Source organism: Harpegnathos saltator, unplaced genomic scaffold (genome assembly GCF_003227715.2).
Source record: "Harpegnathos saltator strain DR-91 unplaced genomic scaffold, Hsal_v8.6 scaffold835, whole genome shotgun sequence".
NCBI classification, from domain to species: Eukaryota; Metazoa; Arthropoda; class Insecta; order Hymenoptera; family Formicidae; genus Harpegnathos; species Harpegnathos saltator.
Window position 1 is genome coordinate 120,677 of NW_020230688.1, and position 24,719 is coordinate 145,395.

The 24,719-nt window shown below is 48.5% G+C and overlaps 1 protein-coding gene across 1 annotated transcript in view; it reads right to left on the bottom strand.

The window, feature by feature from the left end:
- Window positions 1–9,844: 9,844 nt before the first annotated feature.
- LOC105192351 (uncharacterized) overlaps window positions 9,845–24,719 on the bottom strand; it is a 277,535-nt gene continuing 262,660 nt past the window's right edge. Inside the window, exon 14 of the mRNA XM_025307167.1 lies at window positions 9,845–14,880. Coding sequence (XP_025162952.1) covers window positions 14,792–14,880 — 89 coding nt within the window. The 3' untranslated portion in view covers window positions 9,845–14,791. The remainder of the gene's footprint in view (window positions 14,881–24,719) is intronic.

The window sequence follows — 24,719 nt, forward strand, 5'->3', positions numbered from 1 at the left end:
GTAAAATTTCGCGAATTCCGCACGTCGCTTTTCTTTCTCTCGATCAGTTCGCGCACAAGGAGCAGCCGGGGTATGTGGAAATTTCAGCGTGCGTCGCACAAGAATTTCGGCGAGTGAGAGCGTTCGCTTGATTTTCCTTTCTCATTCATTCAATCTGTTTTTTTTTTTTTTTTTTTTAGCGCGTCGTGTTTCCTTTCCGCGCGACTCGACATAATTGCGTGAGCGCATGACGAAGAAAACGGCATAATTATTTTTCCTATCGATCCGCCAGCGCGTATGTCGGCAATGGTGCGATTCTTGAACTCGTTATTGGAGTTAACGACAATTTCGTTATCGTTGCGCAGCTTTTCTACGGTATACAAAAGCTGCGCATAAGCGATAACGAAAGTGTCATTAACTCCAATAACGAGTTAAAAAATCGCGCCGCAGGAGGAGCATACTTGACGACGAAGCAAACAGCCTGCGCGGTATCAGCGGAAGCTTCACGCGCGGCTTCGAAGCGATTTTTGCGCGTGATATCCAGCTCGAGTTTTCGGCACGACGACAATGACAACGTCAACGTCGAGCAACGTCGAGCAACGTCGAGCCGCCATCTAATCGCTCTAATCGCCGCTTTTATCTTCCCCTCCCTGTCGACCTGTCTATCTCTTCCTTCCTGTCTCGTCTCCTTATCTCTTATCCCGCCGACGTCGTCATCATCATCGACGATAGTCGCTCGCCTCTACGGTGTCGTCCTATTGTTTGGAGATTCACGTTCCGTTCTCCCCCCTCCTGCTCTTACTTTGTCGCGGACTCGTCTTGCCTGCTCTTTTAGCGCTTCTTGGCTGCTCTCTTCAGCCGCGTCTGCTCGGACAATGGGGAGAAACGCGATAGGCGCGTGGAAATTCGTCGGCGAAATTGCCGACGGTCCGGCGATTTCTCGAACACAACGGGAATCTCGTCGAGGACGAGGCCGACCCCACGTGGCCGACTGCATGCACCTGCTGCACGGATTCTTGCCGTGTGTCTGAACGTTTTGTCTCTCACCTGCGCGCGTGCGCAGGTTTGTCGACGCACGGAGCGGCCACACGCGACATGACATACACACACACATACACATACACATACATATACACTCATTTTACGTACACGTACACGACTACCGCTACCAATTATTACTATTACTATTACTACTACTGCTATTATTACTATAACTGGTTGCTTGTCGATTCGTCAGACGCCAAGCAGCGGCCCAAACTACTATGTAACGATTTTTATTGATAAAAAAGGAAGGAATAAATATTGAAGTAATAATTGTAATAAAAAAGGAAAACCGCATCAGAAGCAAAGTGACTCCTAGGCATACACTCGTCGTCCAGGCACCGGTGTCGTTCTCGCTCTTCCGCGACTCCGTTTCCGCGTGTCCTCTCTCGTCAGGACGAGAGAGAGAGAGAGAGAGAGAGAGAGAGAATCATCAGGTGTGTGTGAGCCGCGCGCTCTTCCCCTCTCGGTACCGCTCTCGCTGGCATCGGTCGATTTTAACCGGCTCCCTTCGTCTCTGAGATGAGACGTCGCATCTTACCTTCGCCCATCGAACAGTTTCGGGAGCTTCCGGAGAGACAACTTGATCGACTTGCTCGAAATTATAGCCGGACAGTGTAAATTTCTAAAGGACGTTTTAGATTCACGCCAATAGATAGATTCATTACTTGAAGCTTGTCTCAAATGAGTTATTTAGAGTCGAGTTCGAGGCTCGATTTTCCAGCTGAGTCGCGAAGTGATATATCATGCGATTCAACTGAAGAGAGAAATCGAATCTGTCGGTTGAAGTCTCATACGAGACATATTTCACGTGACAACTAAATTAGGCTTAGAGAGATGTCTGAGAAACAGCTCATTACAGCTTTTCAGATATTTTTGAGTGTCGTTCATTGTCGTCTTTTAGGTGTCTGTGCTGTGTTTGGGCACGCTGGAGGGACTCGGGGTACTGAATCATCGCGCGAAATCATCGTCCGCGAATCGAGGAGGATGACGGTGAATTTTTGCACTCAATTGCAAAGAACAGCAGTGACGTCTCGTCACGATGGTGTCCCGTGCGACGTTTATAAAAAATATCGCGACGTATGAAAATGTTCGGCGCGATCGAGAAGGCGCGACAGGCGATATTTGGAAAAGTGTTTTGCAAATGCGCCGCGCTTTTCTATCTCGCTGGCGGCTGTAAACCACTCGCGGCTTGTTGCGACTCGTCGCAACCTCAAGCACACTCGGCTAGTTCGCGCGAGGCGCCGAGGTCGCTCTTGCGGGGTGGAGAGGTGAAGGTGTGTGTTGGTGTGATTGTACGGCCGGTTAAAGTTGAGGCGAATGTCGGCGAAATCGGCGCTCGTTAGCATTACGGCACTACACGCTTCGCGTATGCCGTATGTTGCGCGAGGCCGGAGAGGGGAAGGAGAGATTATCGGAGCCGCTCGAATGGAAGTATAACGGTCGAGGTACGCGAGACGAGATACGAAAATAAAAACACGAGGAGGAACACACACACACAGAGAGAGAGAGAGAGAGAGAGAGAGAGAGAGAGAGAGAGAGAGAGAGAGAGCGCGATGTATCGCGCCGACGTCGATAATAATCGGCGAGAATATCGTCGAGTGATAAGAGAATGCGCGGACGCGCATCTCGACGTTGCGCAATCGATCTGATAGAGCGAGTATCGCAGATCGCAGTGCAGAAGGTTCGTCGTGTTTGCGCGAGCGAGACTTATCGGAATGAATTCCGGAGGATTAATTTTCGCGAGCAAGACGAGCGCGACGTCGACGCGCTCTATTTTTTTCGGACTTCTCACGAGGTTATCTAACGAGAACTTTTTATCTTCCTTTCAATACCCAAACTTTCCGCGAGCGTTTGGTAGAGAAATGACGAATCTCTCGCACGCCGACCTAACAGAAGACTTCATCTTAGCCGACTGGCTCGATAATTACGTATCCCGAGAATTTTACTTCTCGTGCTCCTCACGCGTTTCGTCCTTCGCTCATCGGGTGACGACGGGTGACTGAAAGACTCAACTTTGTTGAATCAGGAAGCGAGATAATTTCCTACCATCTTATTGCGAGGATTATTCTGAAGGACGCGCTCGCTCGATTTTGACGGATGAGCGGAGCTCGGCGACGACGATGAGAGGAGAGCGTGTTTTTATTCTCGTATCTTTCAACACGCGCGAAGTGCGCTCGTCCTCGAGAGCGCTTCTGGCGGGAGTTGATCGGCGCTCCTGACGACTCCGCTCTCGCCAGCGAAGAGAGGAGAAGATGTCGGTAGGATCACGCGGAAAGGGAGTCGCAGGAAGAAAGAATACGTGGTGCACGTCGGGATGAGAAAGGAAAGGGAGAGAGAGCGAGAGAGAGAGAGAGAGAGAGAGCGAGAGAGAGAGAGAGAAGAGAGAGAGAAGAGAGAGAGAGAGAGAGAGAGAGAGAGAGAGAGAGAGAGAGAGAGAGAGAGAGAGAGAGAGAGAGAGAGAGGGTCAACGAGCTACATGCGCGCCGGACACCTAGATGTAACTTTTGTAAAGCCGAAATAATACGTATACTTCCTCTTAAGGTTCTTTTGCATACGTCGTCGGCGGCGACGATTACAATTTACGATTACGACGACGACGACGGCGACGACGATCGAGAAACAGACAACAACCGAACAAAGCGAAATTGTGTTTAAGAGAGTAATAAATTTGTATAAAGTGGTGTAAAACTGAGGCGTTTGGTGTGTGCGTACGTATGCGAGCGCGCTCTCGAGGCGCTGATAAGTCGCGCGCGCGTGCGCGAAATGCGAACCGCGCCGAACGAATCCGAGACGAGTGGAAGCGCACCAAAGGTAGGTATAATTTTTCAATTTTCCTTCTTCGGATTCGGAAGGGGGAGAGAGGGACAAGCAGAAGCGTCTGTTTCCCCCCGTCGCGGTCGTTTCGATCGCTTTCGGAATTTTCGAAGCTACAGCGGATCCTTTTCGCACAATCACAGCTCTGTCATTTGGTGAGGTGTGTGTAACACTAGGCGTGTGAGAGAGAAAAAGCCGCGAGTTTTTTGCGAGGCTTTTGCACGGCGGTATGATTGAACGAGCCCGAGGAATTTGAGTGAGTAACTCCGAAGTCGCGTCTCTCGGCGAGACGAATTTTCGCGAGCCTCTCGGAAATGTGGGTCGACAGTTATTTTATCGACGGAAACTGCGGCGAGTATTTCCGCGAAAGACGGCCGCATTTCCGTCCCGCGAGGCAGCGGCGGTTCGTCGGGAGATCACACGGCGGCGGCGACCTTGGTCCGCGTTCTTTCCTTCCGCCGTCGCGAAGTCGACATATAATTGGCCGGGGATTTTTTTCGGACAGACACCGCGCGCGTATTTTCTTAGGAAATTAGCAAACTTTTCCAATCGGTCGGCTCGAGACAACGAGGCGATACTAGGGATGTAACGATAAGTCGATATTATCGGAATATCGATACATCGAGAGACAAATATCGAATATTTATCGATATTTTTTTGTCTCCGATAAAATCGACGTATCGATATGAATTTTACTGGTTTTCGTATTTTTCAGTTACAGCTCTGGGGGGGCCTAAGACGGTTCTACCGACCGAGATGAAAATGACAAAAGTGAGTGAATTCACTAGAATATACGTATATTATGTAATTGCTCGATGTCTAGTAAATTCGCTCACTTTTATCATTTCCACCTCAATCGTTGAACCGTAATAGATCTCCTGCTCCATGTATGTGGTGATCTCCGGCAAATGACTGCGGTTCATTATATTAGGTTGGGGAAAAAGAAATCCATTATTTTTTCGTTTATTTCAGGGCTTTATTTAACATAGTTAGAATTGTTCGATTTTGGTCAAATAAGCACCGTTTTGTTCTACAGTTTGTCGCCAATTTAAAGGTAATTTCATGATCCTTCTTTCATAGAAGCCCTGGTCCTTATTTGCAAAAAACTCGACTAAGCGATTTTCACAGTCTTCTCTTGAGGTCAATTTCTTACCATCAAGGAAGTTTTGCAATGACAAAAACAGATGGTAATCGCTTGGTGCCAGGTCCGGACTATAAGGTGGATGCATCAAAACTTCCTAACCAAGCTCCCGGAGTTTCTGACGAGTCACTATAGACGTATGTGGCCTGGCATTGTCCTGATGAAAAACAATTCCTCTCCTATTGACCAATTCTGGCCGCTTCTGGTCGATCGCTAGCTTCAAACGGTCCAATTGTTGACAATAGAGGTCCGAATTTAGTGTTTGGCCATATGAAAGCAGCTCATGGTGGATGATTCCTTTATTAGTCCCACCAAACACTCAGCAAAACCTTCCTGGCCGTTAATCCTGGTTTGGCCACCGTTTGAGCCGTTTCGCTGCGCTTTGACCACGATCATTTTCGCACAATATTGTCGTATGTAATCCATTTCTCATCCCCAGTCACCATCCGTTTCAGAAATGGCTCGATTTCGTTCCGTTTGGTCAAGGCTTCGCAGATTGAAATTCGGTCCATCCTGTTTTTTTTGCGTCAATTCGTGTGGCACCCAAACATCGAGCTTTTTTTTGAATCCAGCTTTATGCAAATGGTTTAAAACTGTTTTGTGGTCGATCTTCAGCTCCTGGGCGATATTACGACTGCTAACATGCCGGTCTACTTTGATCATTTCCATAATTTTATTGACATTTTCGACGACGGGCCTACCTGTGCGAGATGCATCTTTAACATCAAAATTACCGGAACGGAATCGACGAAACCAAAATTGCGCGTGATTGGCTGTGACAGTATCGGGACCATAAATACCATTCACAATTTCAGCCGCCTGGCTTGCATTTTCGCCTTTATCGAAGCAAAATTGTAAAATATACCGAATTTTCTCTTTGTTGACGTACATCTTTTACGTGCTATAACTCGCAACTTAATCGACAAATCACAAAACCGTTAAAGAATTTTTTTTAGTACGGAATGTCACTTTTCCAACGAATATAAATATTAATCTATGCGATTAATACATCACGTGATATATACCACTAAAGCCATCTAACGGAAAAATAATGGATTTCTTTTTCCCCAACCTAATATATTTTCTAATAAGAATACGACAATAAATTATGTGAAGACAAAAATTTTTAAAAGATCTTTTCAAATCTTTCGCGCATACTCTTTGTACGCATACCCCTATACATTCTTTTATATAAATATCGATATTTTTCAAAATTATCGATATTATCGTTATCGATATTTTGAGAAATCGTTGCATCCCTAGGCGATACAAACGGTACGGTTTCTCGTCTGGCGTTCTCCTCTGGAACTGCGAAATAGCCCGCCGTTTCGGGAAATGCGGCGAATTGAACGGTTCTCAAGTGCCGGGGAGAGTTGGACCCGGTGATTCGGGATGTGTCGTTTTCAGGCACAACCTGATGATCATCCTGATGAGCACGCGATCGCTTGCGACACGCGATGGCGCCGCCGCTATCGATCGTGACAGGCACGTTCGCAACATTGTGCGCCGTCGTCGTGTGAGACAGTGCATGTCAGCTGTCAAAGTAACCGCCGCGATCAATGAACACCGAGAGAGGCGTAGGCTGCAGTCCGCAAGTTGCAGTTTTCGTTTCGGCGCTCGACCCCCCCCCCCCCGTGAGCTTGGAGACGCGTCTGACGATTGATAACACGTCAGTGGTGCGATTCTTTAGCTCGTTATTGGAGTTAACGAAAGTGTCGTTAACTCCAACAACGAATCAAAGAATCGCGCTACAGGCGGACTATTAATAATTTTGACGTAAGGTGATTGTTATACGTAACACACTCGGAGATTCGGACTAAAAATTAAACTTTTCCGTCGAATACACAAATGCAACGTCACGTGTATCACAGGCTTGAAATAAAAAAAACTCGGGTCCGGATTCTCGAATTCGGATCTAAATGTGAGGTAAGTTTGAAGTAACGATTACGTTAACGTGAGTCTCAGAGTCGAAGCGAAAAAGAAGAGCTTTTCGCGAATTGATCCTTGAGAAGAGACGAACGTCACGAAGTCACGTTCCTCGATTAGTCTCATGTAGCTTTTGCTCAATTTGGCGCAATTTTAATTCAAGCTAGAGTTGGATGGAAATATTCCAATCTGCGTAACGAAATAAGGATTAAAGGAAAACTTGAAGATAGGAAGTGCAATATCTTATCGTGACTGGGGAAATTTACCCGAACATCCTGTTGCTTTAAATCTCGGTTGATACTCTTGAAGACAGACTTGACTGAAGAGACTTGAAAGATTTTCTGTTCAAAATTCAATGGAACAAATGATTGAACAGGAATCTCCGACAGGAATCCTACGGTAGCACGCATTATTCCGCAAAATCCAAATCTCGAAGTTCGAAAATCGATTTCTCAAAAAAATCACGATATACGAATGTAACATTCCAAAATACAAATTTTCTGAGACGCGTAATTGTTCCGAAAAGAATCTATTAATATTATCTTGAATACGAGGCAATATACGCAGTCGCAAGGACACGTACGACTCGCGGCATTCTCGCGGAGGGAAAATTTTTTCGAGATCGTCATTTTTTGGGACAACGCATTCCCACCGAGAATCGCCTATTGAATTGCTCCAAAATTGCTGTCAAAACTAAAATTGCGATCACGATATGCGGGTTGTTCTTCATTTCTTTCGACTGGTGTTGTCAACCGCAGTCACGTACTGCGCGCTTACCGGTGCCGTCCGAGAAGAATAAGTTCCCCATCGATTATCCGAATGATACGAAAGCAACTAAATATAATTATTAAAGCAGTCGTGTGAAAAGTTTATCGGCGACAGTACCTCCATTCGTCGCGGGCACGAATCAACTATCATCCGTGACGCGTTGATTAGCCGGGATCAATCGGGCCGAGCGTGCGACGCGGTCATCGCGAATTAACTGGTGACGATATCCCCAAGAAAAAATAACTATATACGAATCTTTACATGGCCATACATGATCATACGTAATTATACATGTCCCATGGAACAGAAAGAGCACTATACGAATACAATGAAGATAACAACCGTTTGTGGCAGTCCGTAAGACGTGCGATTGAACGCAACAATACTTTTTTTCTTTTTATCTACTACACTTAAAAGCGTTTTCTTTCCGATATACGGGTCACATGTAATTACATATAATTCGCGTATAAGTACATGTAATTTTACATAATTATATATACAATTCTTCCCGCTCGGGTCCTGCTCGTCGCGAGTCGAGTGCAAATAAATACACGAGGGTTTAGTTACTAAAAATGTCGATATATTTGTCCATCCTCGGCGGGAGCGGAGGATAATTGCAATAACTTCGGTTTACAAATTTCATCGTGCGGGGCTGGGGGGGGGGAGGAGGGGCAGTATCGTCGGTGTCAAAGGTCGTTTTGTGCAGGTCGCTCGACCTCGCCGGCCGCATGTCCGCGATTCCATATTACGAAGCGCGGCGCATTAAATGGCGCGTCCCGGTCGCTTCCGCGACGGGAAATCTCACCGGTCGGGGAATGACTTACGAAGGCTGAGATCGAAGGTTTCCGAGACGGAGGTCCGCGAGCCATCCCATCTCATCCTCGCTTTTTTTTGATCCTTCGTTCGCCGACGGCGCCTGAGCCGAAATATCCGGCTCTACGTCCGCCGCTTGATCTCGTCTCGCGTTTTAACCCTTTCGGCACGACAGGACTCGCCACGTGGAGTTAGTCGCGAGGACAGTTACATGCGAGGCATCCTCATGCGTTACGTCCGCCGATGGAGGGGTGGAGGGAAGGTTCAGCTGAATTAGAGCGACGGTGAATGGGTCAAGCGCGTTCCCGAAGAAAGCATAATTTCCGGCTCTCGTGACTCGAATTTGGTTCCGGGAAATCTTCAAAATCGGAGATTCCTTCGACTAAAACGCATTCAGCTCGTTCACATTTTTCTTTTGTTCTTTGCGTAATTATATGTTGATACGTGTGAGAATTACTATTGGCGAAAAATGAAGGATTTTTTTGAAGCTTTATTGGCGCGACAAAGTAAAAAGAAGTGAGCGTTGGAGCAACTGTCGCTCGTGTCGAAAAGGTTAACCCTCGAAACTAGAGTCAAACTTGAGGAGTCGATGGAAAATCCAATCTAAATCTAGATATGACATTACACAGACTATTGTCTTACCTTGATGCTACAAGTAGTTGCTCACTGTCGTTTGCTCAGCGTTGAGGCTCGAGGAAATGTTTATTCAAGAATTACTTCATCTTTTGAGCACTGCTGTGAGCGCGTATACTTGGAGTTCGACTACTTTCGAGAGCTTTCATCTGCAGGGCTCGTTAGCGAGCAGTTAGTGACCGTTTCGACTGTGGGTTTTGTTAAGTTTAGAACACTAATTTATTTCCGTCCCGCTCGGTGTCGTCAGTCGCCAGGACGAAATGTTCGACAATCTTCCGCGCTCAAAAGGGTTAATACTCCATTATCTCAATATTCTACCTGCTCATCCTTCCTTCTTTCAATAAGCTTCAATATGATACTAATAACTTATTCAACTGCAGATAGAATATATGCGATAAGCAAGTGTAAAATGATTAATGTTGATAAATAATAGGAATAATGGGTACGTAGTACAATAAATCTTCTGTTTTCATAATTTCTTTCTCATTATTTTTTTATTGGCATACCCCCCCTTCGAATACCCAAGTTTTTAATAAAAGTTTTATTAAAAACTTGGATATTCGAAGGAGAAAAGGAAGGATTTGTTAGGTTAAAAAATAATAATTGTGTAGACACGAATGCACACACACAGATTTGAATTTGGATTCGGTAGAAAACAAGGCTGTTGTTTATGTGGGATGAAAAACCGACGTTCGCCGATTGCATTTTAACGAATAAAATCAGAAATTCATAGAAATCCATTTATTATTTATCAAACAATTACGGACTATTGCGAATGCCGGTCTGAGAACAGATTCTAAATCTCGACTCGGCAAACCTCATTCTCTCGGCAATTTCGGCAATCACGTCCGTTGAGATCGGAGTAATAAATTTTACACACCTGAAAATATATAATGCGCCACTGTCTGCGTCCTGGCCTTTAAAATTAACATCAATCGCTACCAATCTTTATCAAATTATACTTATTTATCGCAACACTTTATCTGTGGTTGAGTAAGTCATACAACTAATGCATTACTTGTTAAAATTAAAAATTAAGTAAGTGGATTATTGTGAGCTCTTCCGGAGATTCAACATGGACCGTTGAGATAGTAGTAGAGCCTGTCAAATAAAAATCTTTCCCAAGCTTCAACAAAATAGCAACAGATAATTAACCGTAGCATCAAAAGACAATAACCTACACTAGCGTTACACTTCGAGGTCCTCCTCTGGTCCCTCAAGTTTGACGAGACCCGCAGATTTAACGTAGAACTCAAACATTCGACTGAAGCAGCGCGAAGGAAAACGAAGAAATGACAAGTAGAAAAGAAAAGACCGAAGTTCTCTCCGGTCGGCGAGAATGAAACGTCAAGCTTCGCAAATAGTCGGATAGCCGAGCCCAGCAATATTCTCCGGGAATTAATGAGAAATATTTCACATTCATCCGCTCGAGAACCCTTCGATCGTTCAGATCGATCCGAATTAATCCCGGTCTCGTCGCTTTCGAGCTGCTCCAAGTGACCCGCGGCGGCCATAGATCTCGCCCGGTTTCCAGCTTGACCCGATCCACGAGCCACGAGAGACGCGACGATAATTAGTCGGCTGCGACGGCCATTAATGCGCCGCGCTCTGTTCTGTGTGTGTGTGTGTGTGTGTGTGTGAACGCTCTTATCTAGATTACCTTTAAACGTGACTTATTCGGTAAGTACGCCGAAACGGCTGAACGACGCAGCGTAGCCAACGTTTTGTACCTTGCCTCGTGACGGATGCTCCGTGAATGCCCATTTTCATCGTCCTTTGCCGATCGGGGGAGATCACCTGTCGTGCGCGCCGCGCTCGCCATCGTTACCGTTCGTTCCGCGCGAATATCCTCCGGACCGGTCGTGCTGCCGCTCGCGCGACGCGTCTCTCCATCATCTTCTCTCTCTCTCTCTCTCTCTCTCTCTCTCTCTTCCTCGCGCGCGCGCGCGAAACGGATCGACGGAAAGCGAAAATACAGGACGACGACGTCGCCGCGCGTCCCGACGAGATTGAGGTACGATCGAAAGAACGAAGAAGAAAGAGAAAAAGGTTGTAGCGGGAAGAAACGAGCTTGCTGTCGCTCGCTTGGACTCGCGCTCCCAAGAGCGCACTCTGGAGAGAGAAATGATAAAGCAGAATGTGTTTAGTAAGATAAATTATATTTCTCAAGCGTCTCAATTCGTCTAACACTTAACGAATAATCGGGACACGTCGGAGGCAAGAGGATCGTACGCGATTCTGTCTCTTTCTCTTTCTCTCACTCTCTTTCTTTTCTCTTTTCCTTTCCTTTCTCTTCGTCGCGCCAAGTGAACACGTGCGATTATCTCGCTTCTGCCCGGCGACCGCGCGCGCGCGACGCTCGCTGGGACATCTCGAGCGACATTACGGCCGCCCTTTTGCCTCGGACCGTTTCCACTGAATATTCTCTATATATCCGAACATTATACTTGAAAAAGAAAGAAAAATGAAAAGAGACTTTCTCCTTCACACACACATGTATATATATATATATATATATATATATCTATGTTCGATCGACGTAACGTGACTCTTCTTGTGAAAAATTAACGCAATCGTTTGTTTGTTTTTATTCCTTCTTTTCTTCCGTTTCCCACGTTCCCGCACGTTCCGATCGTCTCTCTCTCTCTCTCTCTCTCCCTCTCTCTCTCTCTCTCTCTCTATCTCTCCCTAATAATAAGCGTTGAAATCATGTGGCCGCGAATATCCAAAATCGATTAACATGATAGAAAACAGTGTACAAATGTACGAGAAGACGCTGGTTGAAAGGTTCGCCGATAATCTCCTTCGACTACGCGACTTTTCTCGAGCTCGACGACGCACTACGGGGACAATCTTTGGCATACGACCGGCTTCCAGTTACCGTCTCGCGGTCGTCTCTGTCTGATATCCGAGGGAATGAACGCGCGACACATCGACTTAAAAATTCTATTTAAATACATACGATCTCGTAATCAACATTATCATCATCATTATCATCATCATCATCATCATCGTTCTCCTCCTCATCATCAATCGTCAACATCATTATCGTTAGCATCGTTATCAGACTCATCATTATCATCATCATCAACGTAATCATCGTCATTATCATCATCATTATCTTCTTCTTTTTCGTCTTACTCTTCTTCTTTTTCCGCTTCTTCTTCTTCATCATTATCATAACCGTCATCGATCTTCTTCGTTACATCGTAATCAGCTATAATCTCAGTTAATCGTATATTATCGGTAATAATAATGTTAATCAATAATATATTATTCTTATTATCATTAACGTGTGTGTATGTGTGCTTGTGTATGTGTGTGTGTGTGTGTGTGTGTGTGTGTGTGTGTGTATAAGTGTGAACGTGAAGGTGTATCTGCGAGTTTCCACGCGCGCGTGAGCGTGTCACAGCGCGTGTACGTGTCGCGCCTGCGAGCGTATAATCGTCCCATTAATAATAACGTTACAACGTGTTAATGATTCTATAAACTTACGAGTCAAGTATCAATAATAATGCGCCGCGTATGATATTCTCTTTTATATACTCTCGTACTCGCGCCCGCTCCTCACTTTCTCACCAATCACACACTCGCGCTCTCGCTCTCGGCCCTCTGGAGCCTCATCTCTCTCGCGATATCACACATACACGCGCGCACATACATACGCACACGCACACGCATACATACAAACAGACACGTACACACATGCACGCCGGGTCTCCTATAATAATTATAAGTTGAGTATATACTCAAATATACCCGAATACTCTGTATATTGTGAATCGTTTATTACTATTATTATATTATATTATTATATTACTTTTATTATTATTAATATTATTATTACTCTGTCTCTCTCGTGTTTTCATCTCTACAAACGCAACGTGCGTTTCTCGATTACAAAAGGAGGCTGAAAAGATTCTCCAAGTGAGAGAGCAGCGCGACCTCGCCGATCGATGAAACGCGACGATTGTGGTTCGTAAGTAACAATCTTCCCTTTACAATAATGAAAAAAAATGAAAAAAAAAAGAAGAAACAAAGGAACCCAATGTGCAGAATATTTCCGAGCGACGGATCGCTCGGAACTCACCGTTACGCTTCAGTAATGATACCAAAATCCGCACTTGAGAGTCAAACTTCTCCCGGAGAGAGAAGACCTCGACTCGTCAAAACTCGACTAAGGATCGAATGAAAATTCGCTTTTCTAAAGGAGACCAGATCTGACCTGCGCGAAGGATTCGGGAGCTGGCGCACAACGTGCGCCAGCGCGACCGCTGGCGCGTGAGACCGAGTCGAGGGGTCGCAGCTTGCGAGAAGCCGACCGAAGCGTCGTCTTTTTCTCCTTCTGCTTCCTTTTTTCTTTCTCTCTCTCTCTCTCTCTCTCTCTCTCTCTCTCTGTCTCTCTCAATTTTCGTCGATTGTCGATCTCGGGCTCGTGCGCTTGCTTCCCGGCGAGCACAAATCGCGAGCACAAATCGCGGCTCTCCTCGTGTGAGCGCGTGATAATGCGTGGCGAAGGAAGCCAACACGGCGTGACAGACGGCGAAGAGACGAAGAGACAGCGTGAAGAGAAGCGTTTCGATCCGAGACGAGTCTCGTTGCGGAGACGTCGCTGCGCTGCGCCGCGCCGTGGCGGTTGCCAACTCGTCTTCCGCTGAACGCGATTCCTCGACGATCGTGCCGATTAACCCCAACGGCGCCATGCACCCCGACACGCACGACACCCCTACCGAGGTTCTGCCGCGTCTCGGGATCTCCGGGAGATCCCTGGCGAATTTCTCCTCCGGAGACGCCATGAGCTCCAGAAACGACGGTTGCACGACACGAAATTTTCTCCGTTAAAGCAACCGTGATCTCCAGTCGACGGGGAAACGTCGAAAAGCCCGGATCACGGGAGGGGGTGGGGATAACACGAATAACACGCAGAGACTCACCTTTCCACGTCGGAGCTGCAGAATCATGCCGGCTCTCCTTCTCTCTCTCTTTCTCTCTCTCTCCGTCCGAGAGGCACGAGAGAGACGGCACACAAGGGTATCGTTCGAATGCCGCCGAAGACGAAGAGATAGAGAGAAGCCGAGAGTGTGCGGCGCAGAGCACACGAGCCGTGCGCATGCAACAGACAGGTCGAAACTTGGGAATATTAATCTCCGGCCGATTTCGTCGATTCGCATTTTCTCGACAAGAAGAACGGGCTTCGGCCTCGAACCGCGTGGTGACGAAAAACAAAGAAAAAAAGAAAACGGGTCATTCAACAGGCGGGAACGTGTCCTTCCGGTCCTTCGGCAACGACGAGGGAAACGAGTTCGTGCTGAAACGTCCGGAGCGATCAACCAGGTTCGGAGGCGAACGGGGAACGTGAATTCCTCGTCGCCTCGCGTCGCGTAAGAGGAACGGAGAGATGCGTCGCGGGTGGCAAAGGGACAACATCGCGGTCGATACCACTGTTCGTATGTATGTGTGTGTGTGTGTGTGTTTTGTGTGTGTGTGTGTGTGTGTGTGTGTTGGTGTGAGTGCGTGGTATCGGGGTTACTGGACGATGCAGCAGCAGGGGTTGCTCCCGAGGGTCGTGGTGGAGATGCCCCGCTGATGCTGTTGGTACGGCTGTCGTTGCTGTCGTGCCTGTCTGCTCTGCTGCTGCTGCCGCTGGCTCGTCGCCCTTGCACACCTCGTGGGCTATTGGTTCTCCAGCGAATAGTGTCGCGACCTCTTCCAGAAGCCCTTGAAGAAACCCTTCTTCTTGGGCGCGTCGCCGCTGTCCGCGCCTGAAACAGAAGCGGCGTTCCCGCTCGGTTAGCGAGTCCGTCTAGAGGGATTTATCTGACGTGAGCGGACTTTAGAGTTAGATCTGATTAGTTTCTCAGATGAGACGGACAAAGGATCTGAATCCTGAGCGTGGCCGAGCTGGGGGTCGCGCGCGGAGCTCGCCGGCGCGGGCGCGGCGACGAGGAGAGATGTCTCCATCAGCGGGGACTGAATACACTCATCCGGACATTCGGCTGTGTCAGGACTCGGCAAGAGGGAGGCCAGGTCGGGAGGCAGGTGTGCGCAAAGTCGCGAGCTGCAAGCGCAGATTCTCACCGCTCGATAGTTACAGAGCGATCGCATCGGAGGGCGCCGCGACCGGACGGGAACACGTCCGCGCTCGAAGGTGCGTTACACCGCCGCGACGGCACTGCGGTTTCGTTACCGCTGCTGGGTCCGCCGGGAACACGCTTTAACACGACTGACAATCAATTTGCCGGCGCGTTAACCGGCCGGCGAGGAGCCGGGGGAGGGGGGGACGGGAGCTCGCGCGCCGTCTCCGCGGCCTTCGTGGCGCGCGACATCGCGAGAGGCAACCTCCGTTACCGTTCTATCTCTTTCTTTATTCTTATTCGTTGTATCGCGCGCATGTCTCATTTACATTCGAGTATGTATCGAGCCGGTCGCTCGATAATTATTATCGATCCTTCAAATATCATGAGTCTTCGACGGTGGATTGCGGAAGCCGGATAAGAGCACTCGAGATGTTGATTGCGAAAACCATGAAACATCCACAAATTTTATATATACGAGTATATGTCAAAATTTATGATACAAAATAAATGATTATGTTATACATACAATTGCACCATATTATTATACAAAGAAATATTATATTATAATAATTATATTATAATAATTATATTATAATAATTATAATATAATATATTATATTATAATGATATTATATTATTATATAAGTAAATATATGTATGTGTAATTTATTTGATATATATACTGAATTAATATAATCTTTATGTGTATCATAAACTCTCATTTATACGCGATCTTTCTCGGACGATAGATATTTCCATTCGCGACCGAAGAAGATCGGCCGATCGACGTTTTCTCGTCAACAACAATTCTCAGTCCTTCTGTATCGCCTCGGAACCCTTTCTGTAATCGGTATCAGAGTACTCTCGCAATGGGTATCGATCGCCCGAGGGCTTGGTCGTCGAGCGAGAGAGCGCTCGTGGCTGGGCGGTATATCTGAAAATCGATGCGCGTGCCTGAAATCACCGAGTCCGCTCATCAGCCGGGAGACAAAGGACCCGGTGGGGCGAAAACGCCATCTATATTTCCGTCTTCGGCTCCAGATCGGACATCAAAGATTCGAAATGTGACACGTGGGTGAATCGGAGCTGTCCCTCCTAACTCCTCCTATCCTTCCTCTCCGCGCTGTTGATCTCAAACGACGCGTGGTTTGCCCCTTCGAGGCCGATCTGTGCCCCCTTAATGAACGACGATCGTACAATGGACATACAGACCGAATGCTCCTCTCGTTTGCGTCACACAAAGCGGTTAATCGGTTCCCTGGGGTTCCAAGGGGGTTTCTCGTCGGGGCAGGGAGAAAATGAACACGCAGTCGACCCGCCGTCCAGCCGCCATTGTCGTTCGAACTTTCGTGGAGATTTCGAGCCACTCTAAATTTCTCAAGGTGAAACTCGACTTGAGAAGTAGAGCGACAGTGTCGAGTCACTTGAATTCCAGTGACTTTTCACTCGTGCAGAGAGAATCGTCGGGTGAATAATTTTCGCGGGAAATTGCAGAGTGCATTGTCAGGATACGCCTGACAAATTGTCATTTATTTTGAGAGAGATTACGAAAAAGCAGAATACACACAGTTCAGCGTGTCTCTGAAAAACGTGTTTTTCCCAAAAGTATAAAAAATCATGAAATTTTTCATTCCAAATTTTTGCATCGTGCAAATTTAACGATTAATCTGATATTAATTCGTGTGTCTGCTCCACAAATAATGATATAAAAAAAGATATGAAAGTAAATGATTAAAAAAAAAAAAAAAAAAAAAAAAATGAAAAAGTGAAAAAAAGCACCAGAAGAAAAAAGAAAGATAGAAGAGAAAAAAGAAATATACTATAATATAATATAATATAAGTAATAATAGATTTACGTGAGACTAATTAAAAAAATTGTGAAACTCTCCCCACCGCGCGCGATTGTCGCGGCAATCATAAAAATCTATCCGGGCGCGAATAAAACGTCCAACCGATGTAGAGTTGCCAACTGTCCGGTTTTGACTCGGACTGTCAGGTTTTCAGAAGTCTTGTCCAGTGTCCGGTTAATTAGTCAAACCGGACGTCATATATGTCCGGTTTTTAAGTTATATCCAATCAATGGAATGAGAGTTCAGATTTTTCAGCAACGTTTCTCCGTTTCAAGCGCCTACAAACGATCGAGCGCCACGAAAAGCCATCTAGTAGATGATCTGCCGATCCATCATTCTATATATACATTTCATATATTAAGAAAGTAATAATTTATTATTTTATTCAATCAAATCTCGTTTATAAAATTGTTTGGAAATCAATATTGTAAATAAATTCTTGTCATATCTTGTATTTGATGTAACGTTATGATTATTACTTCTGTCCGGTAGTTTAGTCCGCTTTGGGTTTGTTACCAAAGAAGAAATGTCCGGTAATTTTTACTTTTGGATCTGGCAAGCCTAAGCCGATGTGACTCCCGTCGGATTTCCCGAGTCGCTCGCGACTCGCGGTCGAAGGCTCGCGTTATCACGCACATTATACACGCGTGCGCTCTCGCGTATTTCAACCACGTTTTCACGCGGCCGCACGCTTCGCGCTTAAACAGCGACGGGGCTCCGGACGATTCTCCGCCAGCGGCATAACAATGGCCCAGCTTTTCCGGTCAGCGTCGGATTAAAGGAGGAAACAACCAGAGTGTCGCGCGACAGGCATCATCGCGCCTGTTCTCGCCGGCCGGCGCGGCGTCGCGACGCTGTTCTCGTCGTCGTCGTCGTCATCGTCGTCTCCCGCGCGTAAATCCGTCCTTCGTGGAATCCCCCCTCATCGACGGCCGAATTATTTCTTTCACGTAGCCCAGCACCGGCCTCGTCGTCGTCGTCGGGGCGTATCGAGACCCCGGGCCCGTTCTCGCGCGTTTGTCACCCGGCGGATATTTCATCGGCCGACGTGTGTCACAAAACGCGTCGTGCACGGTGACGGTGAATTAACAGGCGTGATCGAGGATCACGGGGTGATCCTGACGCTTCAGCGATCGGCTTTCGAATTTCGAGGACCAGCGCGCTGGATTCCCGATGAATCCCGATGGTCGCGATAATAATTCCCGAAATTCGCTCGCCCGATCGCGCGAAGCGACACGAGAGAATTCTCGCGCTTTTAAAAGCGCGCTCTCTTTCCTTCCCCGATAGTCGCAAAACCACTGTTCATAAAATTACTACTACCATCAAAAGCACACTCGATATAATCAAATCACACAGGCTGAAATCGTACTCGTCTATGTTTCAAGTTGCGAATATCATAGGATAATTTCAATTGCACTTAAAAGTGACACTGCAAATCCATCATTTTTCAATCGTATTTTGGATTTTCAGAGGGCTCGCTCTAGAACGTCTAACAAATACTTTTAATCGGTCTCTCCTCTCTCTCTCTCTCTCTCTCTCTCTCTCTCGCGACTCGACAACAATTTCCAGGACGCGTTGCCAAGGCGCAACGGTAACCAGCGGTGTGGCTGGAGAGTCAAGCACATCCCAGCGATCGATTCTAACGTGAATTTTAATTCGCGCCTAGTTACGAGACCTCGGGCTGGACTTTCGTGTCCGGCATATTCGGCTGCTCGTCCGGCCGCCAATACCGCTCTCGTTACCGAGTCTCGATGCAAATCACCGAGGCGTGATCGCACGTTGATTAGGGTCGCGTCCAACATCGCCGCACGTCCGGGAGGCACCGGGATCGCGAGTGCGTCCGGACACGTCCATCGTCCCCCGGCAACGCTGATAATACCCGGTCGCGACGGCGGTCTACGCGTCTTCGATCGGCCGTGACTTTGAGCGGCGCGATAGCGTGTCAAGGTGACGTTCGTGCATAGACCTAGACGTCTGCTGGCGGCTGGTCGATCCGCGCGTGTTAATTGCGCGGCTTCCGCGCGCCACCGCGGCACGTACAGGTCGGCTCGTCGGGAGAGAGAGAGAGAGAGAGGGAGGGAGGGAGGGAGAGAGAGCGCACCTGGACCGAGTCGCGTCGGCGCTCGCAGACTCGAAGATCGGGCTCGACCAGGAGAGAGGGGACTCGCGTTGAGGAGGACGAGATGATCGCCTTCTTGGGAACACGAGGACCTTCTCCCGTGAAAGTGCGGAGTCAACGGCGCCGATCGACGCGTGGAATTGACGCGTGTGAGTGAATCCCCCCAGCGGTGACTTCGGCGGAATCTCTCCGCCCGGCAACTCTGAGCGATGAAGAGTGTCGTTGTCGAGTTGCGTTCAGAGCTCCGTGATGCAACGATAACGACATTCGTCGTTGGGTATATTCGATCGCTAAGAATCGGCAGCGAGTCATTTATTCTCGGTGTTGATGATGTTTCTTTCTGCATTCGATTTCTCGGTATACTTCGTGACATTACATCCCTGACCTGAGGTAAGTGAAACCGTCGTCCACATAAATGGACGACGGAAACTCACGTCGTCACCCAGGCACGCGTTAAACTGAAAGAAGAACGCGGCGATAACGCGTCCAGAACGAAGACGCCTTCAAAGATCGAGCCTGGTAAGACTAAAAAAGTAAAATGTCAACGTTTGCGTCTTCAGCGTCGAGATATGAAATGTTGTGACGTTAAATAAATTCGAAACGTCACGCAAAAGACGAGAAGTATCCGGCCTCATCGGAGAAAATGATCGACTCGTATTTCTCTCTCGAAATATGCGAATGGAAAAAGAAACTCTTCCTTAAATCATCCCTTTTCCCTCTCGAATTTGCTCTCGAGGTTGCCTCGGAGCCCTGAAATTTAGGAGAGACACGCGGCTACGCTTCGCTGCGCGCGAGGTGTCCACCGTAAAATTCTACACGATATTGGAGGCAAAAGAAATTGCAGGATCGCGCCGCTTCCGCCAGGACATTACTCCCACGATCGACCTGCTGCGCGACAACGAATCAATACTTTTCCAGCCGTGCAATTAGCAGACACCCTGCAGCACGAGATCGCTTTCTACGTGCGCTTTAGCTGCGCGCGCGCGCGCGCTTTGCATTTCGCGCGCGGCGCGGCGCGGCGCGGCGCGGCGCGGCGCGCCGTTAATTCTTCGTTCGAGCGGTGCGTTGCACGCGCGCAAAAACACGTCGACTTCGCTTCGGCGCGATGGAACGTCGATTTTTGCGCCTGGGAAAGCCCAGCTCCACGGTGCGGGAAACAATCCGCGACCGCGTTCGACGAAATTTCTGCTCGACGGAAATTCCGGCCGAGTAACGGCTGGAAAAACAAGATTTCCACGAACAACGAATTCAGGATACTCGCGATTCTGTCTCGCAGAGGTGCGCGATTCGAGTCGAATTCGAATTCGAATCGAATCGGGTGAGATCTAATTGACGCAAAATTAATTCTAGTGTTAATTTTAGTTTCAAGAATTATACATTATACATTAAGAATTATAATTTTGGATAGCTCGCGACGCGTGGCGCGAAAACATCCGAGAAAATACTCGGCGCGTTGTCCTCCCGTGGCTGAAAATTACTTACAATAATATTCAGCGACCGATACGCCATGTTGTCAATTATGTCTTTATGTTGGCTGAAAGTCAAATTCCACGACGATTGAATTCGATTCGGTTCGATTCGGATGGGACTCGACGTCGATTCTGCTCGATTCGACTCGACACAGAAAATTTCCTCGATTCGCACACCTCGAATATCTCCCGTCCATCCTCGGCTACGCTTCGCGACACGTCCGCGACTCATCGGCGGCGGGAAGGGTGTCTGCCCTACGCGTTGAACTCGCAGGTACTCGCTCGCCGACTCGAAATTCGCTCGATATCATCGAAGGTGGCCACCTGGACGACGTCACCTTGGATCGCGCGAGTCAGCTGATTGCGGTTCAACCTCCGCGAGCTTCCGGATGAATCTCCCGGACGGCTTTTCCCGAAAGCTGAGACAATGATCGACCCGCGAAGGGCCTGCCGCCGAAGAGGTGAGAAGAGGCAGAGCCGAGAGAGCGAAAGAGAGCGTCATTTATTAGGCGCTCTGGGGAGACGCGCCCCTAATCGCCACACAATAGCATATAAATGATTTACATTAAATTTCTGCTCCACTTGACTAGTAAAAATGTGGGTGCCAGAAAATGAAAGAAAAAAATCCAAAATTAATCTCTAAGAGAGAAGGAGGGAGGGAGAAAGAGAGAGAGAGAGAGAGAGAGAGAGAGAGAGAGAGAGAGAGAGAGAGAGAGAGAAAGCAGACGAAGGACGGGGAGAAAATGAGAGACAGAGAGACGAGAGCGACGTGTTGGTGTGGCGGCGGGCCAATGAACGGCCGCGGGATGGAAGGAAGGAAGGAAGATGGCCCTGTGCGCGGAGGAGAGCCGTGCGTGCGGATCAATACCGATAGTTGCACCTATAGGACGTTGTAGACGCAGACTCTTGGGTGTGTCCGATCTGTCGCGCAGTGTCCCAAGAGCGTCCCCCGTCGTCATCGTCACCGTCCGACGATTATCATCGTCATCGCCGCTGCCGTGCTCGTCATCTCGTCCTTCTCCTCCTCGTCGCCGTCGTAGACGCGCGTGCTCTCTAAAGCAGCGTCAGCCGCCTCTTCCGGGCTGAATCTCGCTCGCGTGGTCGATTCCTTCGAGGGACGTCGAACCCGGGGTTCATTAAACCCGACGGTGGAGCACGGTGGACCTCCGTGGGAGGGCCTCGCATCACCCACTCGGAAAGTCATCCTCGCGTGGCCGTCAGCTGACGGAGCAGCGGACGGACGGACGGACGGACGGATGGACGGACGGACGGACGGACGCACGCAGGAACGCACACTTGACTGCTCCGAACGCCCAGGACTCTCTGGGATCTCGCAGCAGGAAATTACAGTGGACGCGCCCACGAGGGGAAGGGAAAGGATTCGAATTAATCCCGCCGTGTGTCAATTTAGGCGGGGAACAGGAGCGAAATGTCGCAGGGAGAGAGACGCGTTTCGCCAATCGATAGGAAGTATACGCTTGTTTACCGGCCTCAATGCGCGCGAGATGGAAAGCCGTGGGCGTAACTCCGATGACGCGCCCGAAGCTCTGACGAGCTGGTCTCAATAAAGATCGTGTCGAAAGCTCTCGCTTTCGCGGCTCTCCGCTTTCGGATCGAGTTTCCGACGTCCTGCGTCGCCCCGCCTCGCGTATTCGCGTCGCGGTCGAACGCGCGTTTCTCGCCTTATCCCTGATATCTGTTTCGAGAAATATTTCCGATGCTCTCTCTCTCTCTCCCTTCCTCCCTTCACCTTTATTTTCTTCTGATTTTATTATTATTTTTATAGAGTACCGTTAATGTGGGCGAAAGCTCACGGCGCTGTTGCGACACTCCCCGATTGAGATGCAGTGTGGAAAGATCGCGAGATAAATAAATAAATAAATAAATACACATTTCTTTTCTATTTCTATCAAGCCTCAAAAGAGGCGAATCTCCCCTTTTTTAATAACGATTTTAATAACGCCATTTAATAATAAATGCCAATGGACGAAAGCTCACGGTACCGTTGCGATATTCCATAATCCTGCGAGTCACGAAATGTTAACGAACAGGACTCGCAAGTCGATTATCGGATTAGCGAGCTGGGACGATCGCGGTGATTATCGTGCGACTTTCGGGAACTTATGCCGGCTTATTGGGAGAGATGTACAGCAATGCGCAACATTCGCCTCTTTCCTTCTCCGTCAAATCACTTATTAAACAATACGCCGTAATATATTATGTTTCATTTTCGCCTCCAGCCGCTCATTCGGCAGGTGTACCGCAATATGCGACGTATTTTCTCTTCCGATATCATTGACGAGCCGCTCGTTAGAGAGAGATTAGGGCCAACCGTGATAACGAATCGAATGAGTCTGCGGACGAACGGGCGTTCCATGTGAGAAAACTTTTTCCGTCTCGACTTTTGATCGGCCCCGAGAGAAAGTCTCCTCCTCGTTGTAGATCCCTTACGCGAAAGTTTGCGGCGAGAACGAGGACATAGTCCTCGTGAGTATGCAGACCTCTCGGCGATTAATCGGCCAGAAAACGCAGTTACTCGGAATGACTCTGCTATTATTGGAGCCGATCCAAACTGGTCGGGCTATTAATACTTTCTCACTTGAAAATACCGACTTCCTCACGCACACGCCGAGTACCGTCCGAGCGTGACGGGGAGAAAAACGGACTTGCCGACAGGAGGTTCGGACTTTGAAAAAGTATCGCGTTTCAGGCCGCCGCAGCTTCGCGTGATCCGCAACGGACAGCTTAATCCGCGCCGAGCGGATCGCCGCGGACTTTCGATCGATGAGCTGGCGCGACTTATCGACGATAAGATACACCGGGGTATGCAGGAAATGCATCACCCTTATCTACCTTCGGCATGTAGAAAACAAAAAGCAGGAAACGCGCTCGATACAGTGCGTCGTGCGAGTATATCTGCCCGATCCTCGTCCTCTTCGGGGCGATTTCGGAAGCGAAGCGAGCGACGAATATCTCTCTCGAAGAGGCGTCTCCGCGCGGAGAGAATATTGTAGCTTCTTTCTGCGTAAATTCTCTTCGATTTTATTACAAATAGCGCGTAAGAATAGATCGTCGTTAGTTCATCTTGGCAACGAGTGCGGTCAATTTGACGTCGACGGTACACTTCAGTCCCTGAGGCGTAAGCGAAGGGTGACGAACTAAGGATGTCGACGTAAGAATGTATTCCTCTCTCAGGATCCCTCATACAGGATTTTGCAGTAATTCTCACCGGAAAATTCTCCTCGTGTGTCGGGATTAAAGCGACGGGCAAGAAGAGGGCGCTCGTAAGATCGCTTTCGCCTTCGTAACGCGTAAAGTCGTCTTCGAAGGGACGAGGACGAGTTACTCTCCCTCCGCACTCGCTGTCTCTCCTGCGCTCGAGGAATCGCGCTGGAGGACAATAAGCAAATTCCTCGCCGCCGAGCGGTGGGCAATCGAATTCGCGCGGCGATCGCGCGCTCGCAATTAAGCGCTAACGCGCCGACAGAGCGAGCGATCGCTCTCTCGGCGCGTCGCGGAGAATCCCGGCGCGCACAGGCCGTGTGTAAACCCTGCGCGTATTAAAAAGCAGGCCTCGGCGAGCACTCGTTTCCGAAAATAACCGGGAAATATTAATAGACGCGTTAGATCCAGGGTAGCGCGGACGGAGAAAGGGGGGAACGCGTGCGAAGGAGAGGGCCGCGCGATATTTTGGAGCGCCATGATCACATCCTATAGTTGTTATGCGCCGCGTCGCGCACTAAATTCGGTTGCAAGCGGGATATAAGAAAGCCATATCGTCCTTCTCTCTCTCTCTCTCTCTCTCTCTCTCTCTCTCTCTCTCTCTCTCTCTCTCTCTTTCCCTCTCCCTCTCTCTCTCTCTCTCTCTCTCTCTCTCTCTCTCTCTCTCCGCCTTTCCCTCCCGCTACTGGGCGACGGGGTGCAAACTCCGCCTCCCCCTTGTCCCCGCCTCAGTCCTATCAATTAACGTCGGAGGTAATCGCGCGAGACGCGAGCGTCTACCGTCTCTCGGAGATCACTCCGGCATAGGACATTTTCCAGGATCGAATTAGGATCAGGACTGCCGGAGTTCAGGCCCCGCGTGGG